The 13,538-nt window shown below is 38.0% G+C and overlaps 1 protein-coding gene across 1 annotated transcript; it reads left to right on the forward strand.

Annotated features, from left to right (window-relative positions):
* The first annotated feature begins 1,888 nt into the window (after positions 1-1,888).
* LOC140231428 (enoyl-CoA delta isomerase 1, mitochondrial-like) lies at positions 1,889-12,041 on the forward strand. The gene is made up of 5 exons (XM_072311551.1): positions 1,889-2,048; positions 4,322-4,420; positions 5,584-5,665; positions 8,465-8,581; positions 11,052-12,041. Exons 1-5 carry the CDS (start codon positions 1,941-1,943, stop codon positions 11,213-11,215), a joined length of 570 nt encoding a protein of 189 aa, XP_072167652.1. The 5' UTR covers positions 1,889-1,940; the 3' UTR covers positions 11,216-12,041.
* The last annotated feature ends 1,497 nt before the right edge of the window (positions 12,042-13,538 follow it).

Here is a 13,538-nt window from a genome sequence, read left to right on the forward strand (position 1 = left end):
ATTATCATAGCCGATGTTTTTATTCTATAACTTTCTCCAGGAAAGTTACTTGCTTGCTCGCGGATGACCACATGATGTCATCGCAAGTCAAGCGGTTTTCTACGAAATACACCCCGATTAAAGCTATTCTCCGGCTTTTTGAAGCAAAACAGCAATACGAATGATTTAAACTGATAGTCAAACCCCTTTTTAATCCCGTTTATGCGCTGTAGGGAAGTGTTCTATTTCAAGCATCTTAATCATCCATAATGGTTACCATATCATCGAATTTATTTGCACAAACTAAAATATTAATCTCGTCAATTTTCCATTTTCCGACATCAGCATGTTTAAGTATATTTCGGAACTTCTTCGGCCAAGAAACTTTACTAGCAATGACTATATTTTGTCTAAAGTACTTATCTTCTTTACATCACATGTATGCTGTTATGTTGTAACAGGCTGCAACTAGGACTTATGAACAGGACTTTTTAACCAGCATTTTATGTCTATTATCTAAACACTGTGCTGTACATTTTACCATCAACAAGGGTATATCCAAAGTCACTTGTCATTTTATTGAGTATTTCATTGAGTTATTGCACTTTGCTATGTAAGCAATCTGCTTTCATAATGTGCTACCCGACATGTATGTTCTTGTGACATTTTATTGCTTTGCTTTGATATGAAATAAATGTGTATTGAATTAAATTGTATGAGTAATGATATGTTGCAGAACAATTCTGGCACTGTGAATACACAAAACAACTATCATTATGATTATTATTGCTAAATGTTTTTTTCTCACCCAGATTTCGCTGTCATGTACATGAAACGGCGACCAGCCAATGGATACTCGCTGGACTTTGTGAAGGAGATGACCACCAACATCTTGGACGTGGAGGGCGATCCAGCAATGGAAGGACTTGTGATTACATCAGTATGTCATCTGGGCAGAGGAGCTTTGAATTTTGATTCTTCAACACACTCTACTCAGCGGCAGATCCAGGCGGGGGCGCACCGGGCGCACGTCCTCCCTTTAATTTTTGTTAAAACACAAGAAAACAAAAATTAGGGATACGTGCGCCCCCTTTAATTTTGTAAAGGTGCCCCCCTATCACAGAATTCCTGGATCTGCCCCTGCTACTGCTGCTGTTCGAGTAGAAAAGGGATGAGATTAATATGCAATTGTAGGAAGAGAAGAGATGGGAAGGATTACTCAGCTTCATCTAGGAAAGCAGCACATTTCAAAACTTTTTGAGTTTTGGTTATGTTGAAAATGATTTGCAAACTTTATTGCTCCTCGTGGGTTATTAACTCTAAAACATATGGGATAAGTCTTTTAGAAGGTCAAAATCAAACACATTGATTTAATCATTGGGTGATATCAAATTTGGTAATATACAGTGCTGGTGTTGGTTCTATCTTAACACTAGCTCCAGCAATGATTCAAAATACAGTATGTAGTATGACATCATGGCCCGAATTCACGAAGGTGGTACAAATGAAACCATGGTTTAAACCATGGACAAAAACCATGGAGCGCCAAGTGTCGCACAGAATATTTCGTTACGAAATCAGTCATTTCGTTGATAAAATGATTATTTTGTAACGAAATGAACATTTCGTCCACAAAATGATAATTTTGTTAACGAAACGGTCATTTTGTCGACGAAATGACCAATTTCGAACAAAATATTCCGTGCGACACTTGGCGCTCCATGGTTTTTGTCCATGGTAAACCATGGTTTCATTTGTACCACCTTCGTGAATTCGGGCCTCTGTGTGCAATGTGTTACGCCTAGAGATGATATATACAGAAAATATAAAGAAGTAACAGTTTCTGATTTAAAGTGTTGCCCTTCCTCACTCTCTGTCTTTTTCTCTTTGTTTGTTTTGTGTTGATCTTTTCCTCTCTAAAGGACATTCCCAAGCTATTTTCAGGTGGCCTAGACTTCAAGATGGCCTACCAGAAGCCCAAGGAGGAGATGATGGAGTTTTGGCGAGCATTCCAAGAAGCCTTTCTTGTGCTCTACGGCACCCGACTGGCCACTATAGCTGCCATTAATGTACGTATCCAGAAAAAAATATGTGAAAGGTGCATGGTCCAGGTGTTTTAGTCAAATGCGTACACGGGCGCACGGCGCAAGTTTCCTATAGAGACCTACGCTATCGACTTCTCTTTGGCGCTTACGCTTTGGCCCACTTTCCCCGAGTCTGAAGAAGTCCGATTCATTGTAGTCAGTGGTCCGATCACAGTTCGGCTTATGAATTGGCTGAGGGGGATGGCAGCTTTAGCAAACTTCTTTTGTGATGTCACAATAACAAGCACTTATGCATGCACCCTGGCATTACTACAGACTGCGCGATGCGCAAAGAAGACAACAAAGGCAATGTTACTTAGCAACACCTACGCACTTTACTCTTGATGACAGCTCAACTTCGGTAATCTTCGTATCAATGCTAACAGTGATCGGCAGTATCATCAACAGCGCCATCTACACTACCGGGACTATGCCCCTTTAACAAGAGCCCGTATGGGATATAAAATCCTGACAGAACAAAAAAATAAATAGAAATAAAAAGAATTTTAAAAAATATCCAACCAGAATCGAAAGGATGCTCATGCAAAAATGCTTTTTGGTCCTCAATTGATGTGGAGAAGGTGGTGAACCAACAAACTTTGCTCACATTCATGCAGGCTGAACTTGTTAAGCAAGCGGTATTGCAATGGAATTACACTGATACATTTCTGAAATATATGAGGCTCCTATGTCATCAACTTTGTTCAGTGTCATTTGTTTAAGGTTTTTTAGAGTATTGGTTTCTCTGCTCAGGGACCACAATAAATTCCACAAATCTATATATAGGGCTGTTGATTTATGTACTACATTTGTACATGATGTGAATTATGAAAATTGTGTGGAATGTCCCTTTAATAACATGATTAAATGGGCAGAGTTTGCAGAAGTTTGGAAAATCACCACAAAGTTTACATCAAGCCTAGTATGTAGGTAGTGGATCATCACATCTGCTGAACCACTTTCCTTGTTTGGTAACATGCAACTAAACCAAGAAAAGCCCTTGCTTTCTTTTAGGCATATGATGAGCTGTATTGACATTAGCTCTGGCTTGGTTGCGTAGTTTTGTGTAGAATTGAAAATTAAGATTTATCAGCAGCAAAAAAAAAACAACAAAAAACACAAAATGTTTTCTTTTCCTAGACCAGAAAAAAAAAAATCTTCTGTTTTACAACCCATGGTCTGTAGCATTTCAAAACATAATAGAATATGAGTCACAGCTGTCAACAATCTTTACCCATAGAATACATGCAATCATTGGCCTAGCTCTTAGGCCAATATTCTGCTAAAAAATTAGGCCGAGTTTAAACCCACATCTGGATCTAAAGTGGGTTTAAACCTTGGTCTACTGACACACTGTCTACAGTAGAATATGGGCCCTTGATCTTAGATAATTTCAGTCTTTTACAATGAGGCTTAAAACCAGAACAGAATTTCAGCAGTGTTTAGTCGTGTCATGGCTTTGCCATGACTGTCTCTTTGTGTGTAACTACTGTAAAGCATGATATTTTAGCGGCATTAAATTTCGCAAATTGGAGCCGACGGCCTTTTTCAAGGCATGAAATTTTCGCGAAGTGCTTCTGGCATTCAATGCGTATAGTGTAGGCAAGAGCCTTCGCGTACATTTTAATTTCGCCAATCGTGGCTCTCTCAAAATTTGCGAAATTAAAATGCACACGAACATTCCTCATTCACAGTATTCATAGATGAAGTGTTAGGAGAGTGAGAGGCATAAGAATGGTTTATGGTATACTTGTGCATCGGGGTGACTACTCACTAATGAATTGAGTAGATTTGGGGTCAAGGGTTGTAGGACAAAGGTCACAGGAAACCTTGGTAGATCTTCTGCCTGAATTTCTGCCTTTAACCCCGCAACGCGGGGAAAGTCCCGAGCTGTGGGACTTTCTCCTCAATAACCATAATGTGAACGCTCGCTGGGACTTGTCCCTCGCCTTCGCGAAGCAAGTCGGGTACAGGGACAAGATTTGTGGGGGAGAGTGACCTTGGGGCGAAATTGATAGCGTCCAGCTGTGGTCATCAAATGTGCGCATGCGCTATGCCTGGATTCAAGTGGCAGAGCTTGCTCCAAGCCCCAATATGCCCCCACAGCTCGGGGACAGATGTGAACGGTCAGTCGTAAAAAAGATAAGATCTCTTGTGGCTGTCCCCGAGTTGCGGGGACCAATGTGAACGCGGGGTAAGAGAGTTCTTTGCTGGCTGCATTTCAACTTACCATTTTACATGTGTTTCTCTTTCTCCAGGGCCATTGTTACGCGGCTGGTGCAGTGTCGGCCTTGGCTTGTGACAGCAGGATCATGGTCAAAGGACCCTATGGCATCACTCTAAATGAAGTAGCCATAGTAAGGATTCTCACCATCTTTTTTTTTTTTTTGTATCAACTGAAGAAGAATAGATCCAAAAAACTGTTGAAACTAAATTTATATTGTCATTATATATCCTCAGTTTCAGATAAGTGATTTGTACTGAAAGAATGCCATGAAAAATTATGAGTGCAGATGATGAAAAAATATACAGTTATTGCAAACTTGAACTGGAAGCTAGTTATGGACATCAAGACTTACGTTTATTCTACTTGTTTGTTGTTCACTGTGTGTTGGACAGTAGGTGATATGTATCTTGCTGTGTCTAATACAGCATTACATTTGCTTGTTTTACAAGGACAAGTTCACCTTCATTGTCATAAGGATTGAGAGAAAGCAGCAATATTAGTAGAACACATCAGTGAAAGTTTGAGGAAAATTGGACAATCGATGCAAAAGTTATGAATTTTTAACACTTTTGTGTTGGAACCGCTGTATGAGGAGACTACTAAGGCTCGTGATGTCATATGAGTACAACAGTATAAAGAAAATGTAGAGAAAATTCAACATATTTTCACTTTTTTCGCACAATAAGAGAGGACTTGACTTGCCTTTTTCTAAAGGCAATGGGAATAATATTACCCATTATATGTCAGTAACGAGTCAAGGGAATGTGTACTTTTTTCAGAAGATGAAATTTTGTGAAATTCTCTTTATATTTTCCTTATATGGTTGTACGCATGTGACATCATACACTGCAGTAGTCTTCTCATCCAGCGGTGACTGCACAAAAACTTCAAAAATTCATAACTTTTGAACGGATTGTCCGATTTTCCTCAAACTTTCAATGATGTGTTCTACTAATATTGCTACATTCTCTCAATCCATATGTTAATGAAGGTGAACTTGCCCCTTAAGGGTTTTCCTGTCTGCTAGGTGATACTGCCCTCAACGTAACATCTTTCAAAGGTCAAGGGTGATATTTAGGTCACTGACTTATGTACACTTTTTACTGGCCTCACGTAATTGACTTTTTTTTTTTCTTTAGTATGCAGCTCCACAGTGGGATAGACTTCTGTTGTGTGGCAAAAGAAATTTAAGTTTATTATCATCATTGGCCTGTCTGTTTGAATCAGCCACTATGTTTCCCCTAAAGTGTAAGTTTTGTTGTTGTTGTTTTTTTTTTTTTTCACTCCTGCCAGGGTGTGGTTATTCCCTTCTGGATCAGAGATCTGTTGCGGTGCACTGTTGGCCATCGTCAAGCTGAAAGGGCAATGCAGCTAGGTAAAGGGGGGGGGGGAAAAAAAAAAACTCATCAGTTTGGTAAACACTCCCCACACTAACTCTTAAAGGATGGAATAGCTTTGGTTGAGATAAGAGGATTCAAATTCTAACTTTTTGCAAGATAATAAGAAACCACCTATGAAATATGAAAGAGCACACAATTCTAAAAGGGATTTAAAGTTTATTTGGAATGGAATGGAATGGAATGGTTTATTGATCAAACTTCGCAGCTGAACAGCTGAATTGTGTCTGATTTACATCGATAAAAATACAGTTAGACAAAATAACTTACATATACAAAACACGAACAAAATACAATCATTACGACAACAGCAAAACAAATCATCAGTACATCAGTAGTGGAAATACATTCAGTCTATAAATTATATTGCAACAGAAACAGAGTTGAGTGAAAAAAAAACGTTTTACATATATATGTATCTTATATCCTCCATTAGTGACGTATCACAACCCTTTAAGCTAATAAAAAGGGTATATAAGAATAAGGGAGGAGGCGTGGAATGAGGAATGTTGAGAGATAGAGAATGCTATATGAAGTGTAAGGCTGAACAGAGTGAGGGGGAGAGAGGAGAAAAAAAGAAACAAAGGCTGGGGGAAAAAAAGGGAGGCACAAAGCGAGAGCAGGAGAAATGTGAGGATAAAGGAGAAGAAGAAGAGGAGTGAGTAGACGGGAAAAGGAAGGAAAGAAAGGGAAAGAAGCTGTATGCATCTGGATAAATATTAAAAAACAGACAATTCAAACGTAATGAATATACAGATGTAAGCACATTATTGCACTTCAGTTGAAGGACAAATACCAATATAAACATATTTCTATATGAACTTCTGCATATAAATACTTCAAATTATTCAATCTTCGTACCAGTTCTTTGATTGTCAAAATATATACAGAAATGTACACTCGGCAAGTCTGAACATTATTATGCAACAACAGTAATGATAAGTTGAATCTTGACCTTTCACCAAATCTTTACACCATACATGCATGTATTGAAATTTCAGAAACATAACTTGCTTCCTTTCTATTCTCTTAACAGTTAACCTCTAGACTCTGACCCCAAGACACAATCCTCCCCCCCCCCCAAAAAAAAAAAATGGTTTGGAAATGGCTAAGATATCAAAAAAACTAAGTGAAACAAAGTGGTTATAATAAAATATGGGTCCCACCTTTCATTAGGACCTCTTTGTGTTCTGATATCTCGGCCATTTCAAAACCAATTTTCATCAAATAAACTTTGAATTTCTCTTTGAATTGTGTGCTCTTTCATGTCCCATAAGGGGTTTCTCACTATCTCATAAAAAAGTTTGAAACCTGAAGCCCTATCTCAACCAAAACTATACCATCCCTTAAAAAGGAGATTTTTTCCTAAGTATAATGCATATGTGGAGTCAAGTTTACTAGATGCTTGATTCTTTCAAAAGAAGGCAGCTGTAGTCTCAAATTGCAATCAGATTTTTAAATATTCTGCAATAAAATTATAGGATAAGTAATGACCTCTACTGTTTTAAAAAGTCAAACTCTCGCTATGTTTTTTATGCCTCCGCCACGAAGTGGTGCCGGAGGCATTATGTTTTCGGGTTGTCCGTCCGTCCGTCCGTCCTTCCGTCCGTCCGTAATGAATTTTGTGGACAGGGTAACTATCAAAACCTTTTGAGGTATCCTAATGAAACTTGGTATGTATGTGTATTAGGGGGTGAAGTTGTGCCTATCAACTTTTGGGTGCACATGCTCAAGGTCAAAAGGTCAAGGTCAAATACATAAAATTTCACTATTTCCACCATATCTATGCAATGCCTGAAGATATTTTATTGAAACTTAGTGTATACATGTATTACCCAATTAAGATTCTCAGGTGAAAGTTTGGGTCATGAGGTCAAAGGTCAAAAGGTCAAGTAAAATATGAAAACTTCACCTTTTTTCTCTGTACCATGGAAATTTTTCAAGGTATCTTCATGGAACATACTATATATAGATGTACTGACTGGCAATGATTATCTAGAGAATTCAGGGTTTATGGGGTCAAAGGTCAGGGGTCAAAGGTCAAGGGCAATGCTTCAAAATTTTACTATTTCCCTCATGTTTATGCAGTGCCAGCAGGATTATTATTATTATTTTTCTTTACACTTGGTGTATGCATGTATGACCTAAAAGAGATTCTCTGGAAAGTTTATTTTTTCTTTTGTTTTTGCCTCAAAGGTCAAAAGGTGAAAGATCAAGTGAAAGTGCTGAACTAATTTTTTCCTCCATATCTCGGAAGTCGCTCAAGTTATCTTGAAACGTACTACATATTTATGCATCTTCTGCCTGACAGTGATTATCTTATGAATTTTAGGGTCAAAGGCCAGATGAAAATGGTTTACTATTTACTATTCAATACAGAAATTGCACTTTTTCTCCATACCTTGAAAATTACTCAATGCATAAACGTATGAATGGGTCAAAGTCAAGTTAAAACCCTTAAATCCCAAATACATGCTCTCCTATTCATCCAATTAAACCTAGGTCAAGGAAGGTGAACATTCAGCACCTTTGTGACAAACTTGTCATTGTAATATTTTGCCAATTTTGTGAAAATGTAATCACACATTGTCCACATGTATTATCTAGACTTATTAGGACAATCATGCATTATGGCGGAGGCATACCAGTCGCCATAGCGACATTTCTAGTTCCCTTTCATTTTGTATGATAATAGGAATTACCTATACACCTACATGCGTACATATATACATGCGAACATAAGTATATGCATATATAATAATATATTTGCTCTCCAGGCACAATCTACAATGCAGAGGAAGCTCTGAGAATTGGTATGGTGGACGAAGCTGTGGATGAGGACAAGTTGATGGACAGTGTGAGGGAAGAGATGGGGAGATTTTTGAAAATACAAGGTGAGAACAGTCAGTTCTTTATGTGCCATGCTGGAAATCCCCTGTGTGCCACATTATTCTTAGAATGCGCTCGAGCGCTCTCCTAAAGCGAACTGTACCGTACCATACCCGCGCCAGAGGAGCGCTCGAACGCTCCCAAAGTGTACCGTACCATAATGTACCGAGCCAAAAGTGGACTACTTCCTGATGTGCTCCGAAAGTGTACCAAAAGCATACCAAAAGTTCGCTGTAAAGCATGCGCATATCATGCGCATACGTGACGATGCAAAGACAACATTCTCTTTGTTCGGGACAGCTGTAAGTAGTTCAAGCACCACATGAATGACATTCTTGCTATAATAATGTGTAACTTTTTCTAAAAATAACTCCCGAGGTATGCTTTCTCAACAGAGCTCTCGAATGCTTCAAATCTGGCACAGTTCAGTACGGTATGCTTTGGTTCAGTTCGCTTTGGTTCACTTTAGAGCGCTCAAACGCACCCTTTGACACCAACGTAGTCATGCTTTGAGAAAACATTCTGTTTTTCAAATCTATGTAACTTCTATGTAGATTTCTGTTAAGCTGGACATGTAGTGAGCAAAGTTGTAGAGAAAAATTCCAAGTTTTGCTCTGATGAAAATTGTATGACAAATCGATGATTGTTTTTGTCGAGCCCACCGGAGGTGCAAGGAGACTAAGGGATCACCTGTGGTATCTGTCCGTCCGTCGTCTGTCTGTCCGTAACTTGAATAACTCTCTAGTGAGGATTTCAGTTTCAATCAAACTTGGAGGGAAGAGTGGTTATACAAAGTTACACATTTTACCAAACATGAAGGTAACCACAAGGTCAGAGGTCACAGGCAGCTACATTACTGTAAAGGCAAGACTTTTGCACACAAAACAGTGACAGAAACTTGGAATCTATACCTAAATTTATTTGGGAACAACGCTTGATTGTCAATCACCACATAAAATGCAAGCTATATGTGAGTCGAACAGAAGTGCGAGAAAGGCTTTCATTGTACAATGTACTGCGGAATTTGGCGATTTATTGATCGGTTTGAGCGGGTTTGTGGGTTTTAGCAGAATATGCGAACTTGGCACGTCGTCGAGTGAGTCAGACGTGCGAACATGGCACATAAAGAGTTAACCAAGTCAAACCATACTTTTCAGAGATACCAAGGTCAGAGATGAGCAAGGCTCGAGTGTTTGCTGTTTTATCGTGTGGAAGAGGGGGGTGATGCGCTGACTTAAAGGGATGGTATACTTTTGGTTGAAATGGCGCTTCAGGTTTCCAACTTTTTTATGAGATAGTGAGAAACCCCTTGTGTACCAAAGAACGTACAATTCTAAGAGGAATTCAAAGTTTATTTGATGAAAATTGGTTTTGTAATGGCTGAGATATCCAAAATACAGTGATCCTGATAAAAAGTTGGCCCCACCATTTCTTAAGATTGCATTGTTTTAATTTGTTTTGGATGTCTCAGCTAATTTCACAACCAATTTTCAATCAAATAAACTTTGCATTTCTCCTAGAATTGTTCGCTTTTTAGAATTTCATAGAGTGGTTTCTAAGTATCTGTCAAAAAGCTAAAAGCTAAATCCTCACCTCAACCAATACTTATCCTTTTACTTTATTATATTTTTCAGTTGTCTCAAAATGTGACTTTTTTAGTGGTTGGAAATCCATTTTTTTTTGGGGGGGGGGGTGGGTTGCAAGGATCAGGAAAGAGCTTGTCAGGCGTGAGTGTGAGAAAGGCCTTGAGGCTTGAGTCTTGTGTTGAATCCATGAGACTCGTAGGTCTGCTTGTTTTGTTTTTGGTTTTTTGGTTTTTTTTTTTTTTTGGGGGGGGAGGTGGTTGTAGGGATAGGAAGAGCATATGAAGCAATATTTGCATTCTCTTCACATTTCACTAGATATATTTTGCCATTCCACCACTCAGAGTACAGTCACTAAGACTGGACATTGTGTATGCTAATAGGTTATTAGGTTTCATTTGCCCAAAAGAATGAATATAAAATGGTTGAACATTGGAACAAACTAAATGTCTTACAGACAAACAGTGTCGCATGTTTTGAATCACCTCTATGATGCGCCTTGGTCAATAACAAATGGGGAAAAAGTGGAGGGGTCGAATCCACCTTGATCAGATTGTATACTGCCTTTGAGCTCCAAACTAATCAGCAGGGTATATTTGTGAAGAAAATTGAAAGAAACCCTATACACCGTTCAATCCATACAAATACTTGCCCTGTGAACAGATACTAATGATGTGAACTGATATATTTGTCTTCATTCAAAACATAATGCATTTTATTCCATGAAAAGGCAACAATGATCTGATTTTATTCATATACTATTCTACCAGACTGTACACCATGAATAAAGAGTTTTACATCCTCTTCCACATAAACCAGGTACTTTGGTGTGCAGAAAATTCCTAGAATGAGTTGTTCATGTAAACTGGGTGACTCGTTGTATTTGTCGTAGGCGTGCCTCGTGCAAAATGCAAGCAGGAGCTCCGGGGAAAGTTCTTGCGCAACCTGCGAGAGCGCCGGGAGGAGGACGCCCATCAAATGGCGGAGAACTTCACCTCGGACCTCGTCCAGAACAACATCGCTGCCTTCCTGGCATCAAGATCCAGGCGAGAGTGACCACACCCTTTTTCAACTCCCGGAACTACCAACTAGTATGCACTCTCTTTTACTTTTTTTTTTCCCTCTTCTTAAAGAAAGAAATATGCTGCTGTAATGAAATATATGACATTTCTGAAATTATATGTAGGATTAAGTACCATTTCATTGCATGTTTGAACCGAACTATGCCTTTTTTACCTTCAAGACATGTTTTCTTGTGCAGGTCTTGTGTGCATCTGTATGTTTGTGTGTGTGTGTGTTTGATTTTTTATTTTGTCTGTCCAGAGGGTTAGTAGTTACTTCTGATATACATCAGCGACTCGCCCAAATGAATGGCAAACGATGTGCATTGGAACATTTTATGCAGTTGCACCATGAATATAGTGCAGATCTGATAAATCATATCATGAAAGTCGTACGCAAATTTCAAGTCATGTGTCGCTTCTTTTGATGGTGGCTTTGATTTATTTAATTCTTAGTAACTACATGATGATTAAAAGTTGATTGGATTAAAGATCTATGAGACATTTTTACAGAAAATGCAGCTTGGTTTTCCATTACTCTACACTTCATAGTATTCATTGGTAACTCCAGATGTGTATTGTTTATAAAGATATTGAAATATGAGAAATGAATCCAAAAATACAGCTCAAGATATATTTGCAAAATATATGAAATGTGTCAACTTTTCAATGTGTGATTATATTACCACTTTTTGCAGTAAGATTTCTGTCTTCCGATATAAATTTTGCCATTGTTATTATTTTGAATGTATTCAGCGAGAATCATATAGTATGTGTGATCTCAAACTTATTTTTCTCTTTTGTCTGTCATTGGACTATTTTGTTGTATCCTATTGCTGCTTTCAATCTGTCCCTGTGAAAAGAGAGAAGAAAAAAACACTGCAGCATCCTGAACTAGTACAACTAGGACACTTTTGTGATTGCTTAACATATGTGTGAGAATCTTTCTTGCCCAGAATAGAAATAAGAAGTGATTCACACACACAGGATATTAACATTTGAAAATTGTATTTGAGAATTGTACTTTACAACTAACTGTGGAAAGCATTAATTCTTGCGTTTGGAGACGAAAAAAAAAAAATAGAAAAATGTTTCACTCTCAGGTTTAATATGCATGTTATGCGAAAATCAGTCCCACTCTTTCTTTCTTTCTTTTTTTTCTTAACTCTTGCGATAATTAATAGACCAGCTTGTTGTGTATGTAGCTCAAATTCTGTGTGCTTTGTACCTTTTTGCCATTGTACATGTAATTCCTTTTGTCTGTGACAATTTATGGATGTTATTTTTGTGAATTAATAGTTATTTTTTAAAACCCATTGAGGACGGGCTGATTTTGCTACAACATGCATTTCCCATAGACACTTGCCTGAGTATACTCGGAACTCATCCTCAACAGGATAATGTTATGATAGTATGGAAAAAAAAAAAGTACATGCCATGCATCAAATGCTTGAGTTGAATTTATGGATTCCAAAGTTAGGTATCCACTATTTTCTGACTGGCGCAGACCTGAACAAAATAGTGCAATTTTGTCACTGAGGAATCCATACTTTCAATATTTGCTCAAAACAGGGCAGTACATGATGTACAATTGTTTTATATCCTTCAAACAAATCAAAGAATTAAAAACAGTAAACTTGCTGAAATAAAATTGTGTACATATTGCAGTGAAGATGGACGCAATTTACATGGCGGTCTAGTGATCCTGATATCGATAACACTTTTGCACACGCTGTAGGTGAAGAAGCATTTATCGCATAGCTGTGGCATGGTATGGTGCACTATACCATTGATATTGTGTCACGGTAAAGCACATTATTTTTTTTTTTCCTTCGGCATGTTGTCTTGCTGGTCACATGACACTATGTAGACCGATTGCTGAACAGGATTTCATTAATGAAGCATGTAATAGAGCTACTAGTTTTTATCATAGTTTAAAGACAAAGTTTGCTTTTGTAATGTCCATGTTTTTGTGCGAAATATTATCAACTTTCTGTTCACCTGGAAGAGAGGTGCGACACATGCAACACTGAAATATTGTCATAAACTATATTGTGAATGAATGTAGCATTTATTAATGCAATAGTTTCTTGTGGGCGGTTTGTATCGTAGGAATGCCTGAAGGAGAGAAATAATGCAACTCAAATTCGATCGCAAATTTACTTCTTCAGTTTAACAGCAGCATTTTCACCGTGTGTAAGTGATTATTTGCCCCTGTGAGAAATACGTTCCAGATGAAAGCATTCACATCGGATGATTAGCAAGTGTTTGATGGAAATCAAACAATTAAAATTGTAGAAAAATGACTAAATGCCAGA

This window comes from Diadema setosum, chromosome 8, assembly GCF_964275005.1.
Source record: "Diadema setosum chromosome 8, eeDiaSeto1, whole genome shotgun sequence".
In the NCBI taxonomy this organism is placed as follows: Eukaryota; Metazoa; Echinodermata; class Echinoidea; order Diadematoida; family Diadematidae; genus Diadema; species Diadema setosum.

Excerpts from the sequence above, each read along its gene's own strand:
- LOC140231428 (XM_072311551.1), top strand. The coding sequence starts at position 1,941 with ATGGCCTACCAGAAGCCCAAGGAGGAGATGATGGAGTTTTGGCGAGCA. Across the intron at positions 2,049-4,321 it reads CCACTATAGCTGCCATTAAT|GGCCATTGTTACGCGGCTGG; the intron begins GTACGTATCCAG and ends CTCTTTCTCCAG. Across the intron at positions 8,582-11,051 it reads GAGATTTTTGAAAATACAAG|GCGTGCCTCGTGCAAAATGC; the intron begins GTGAGAACAGTC and ends TATTTGTCGTAG.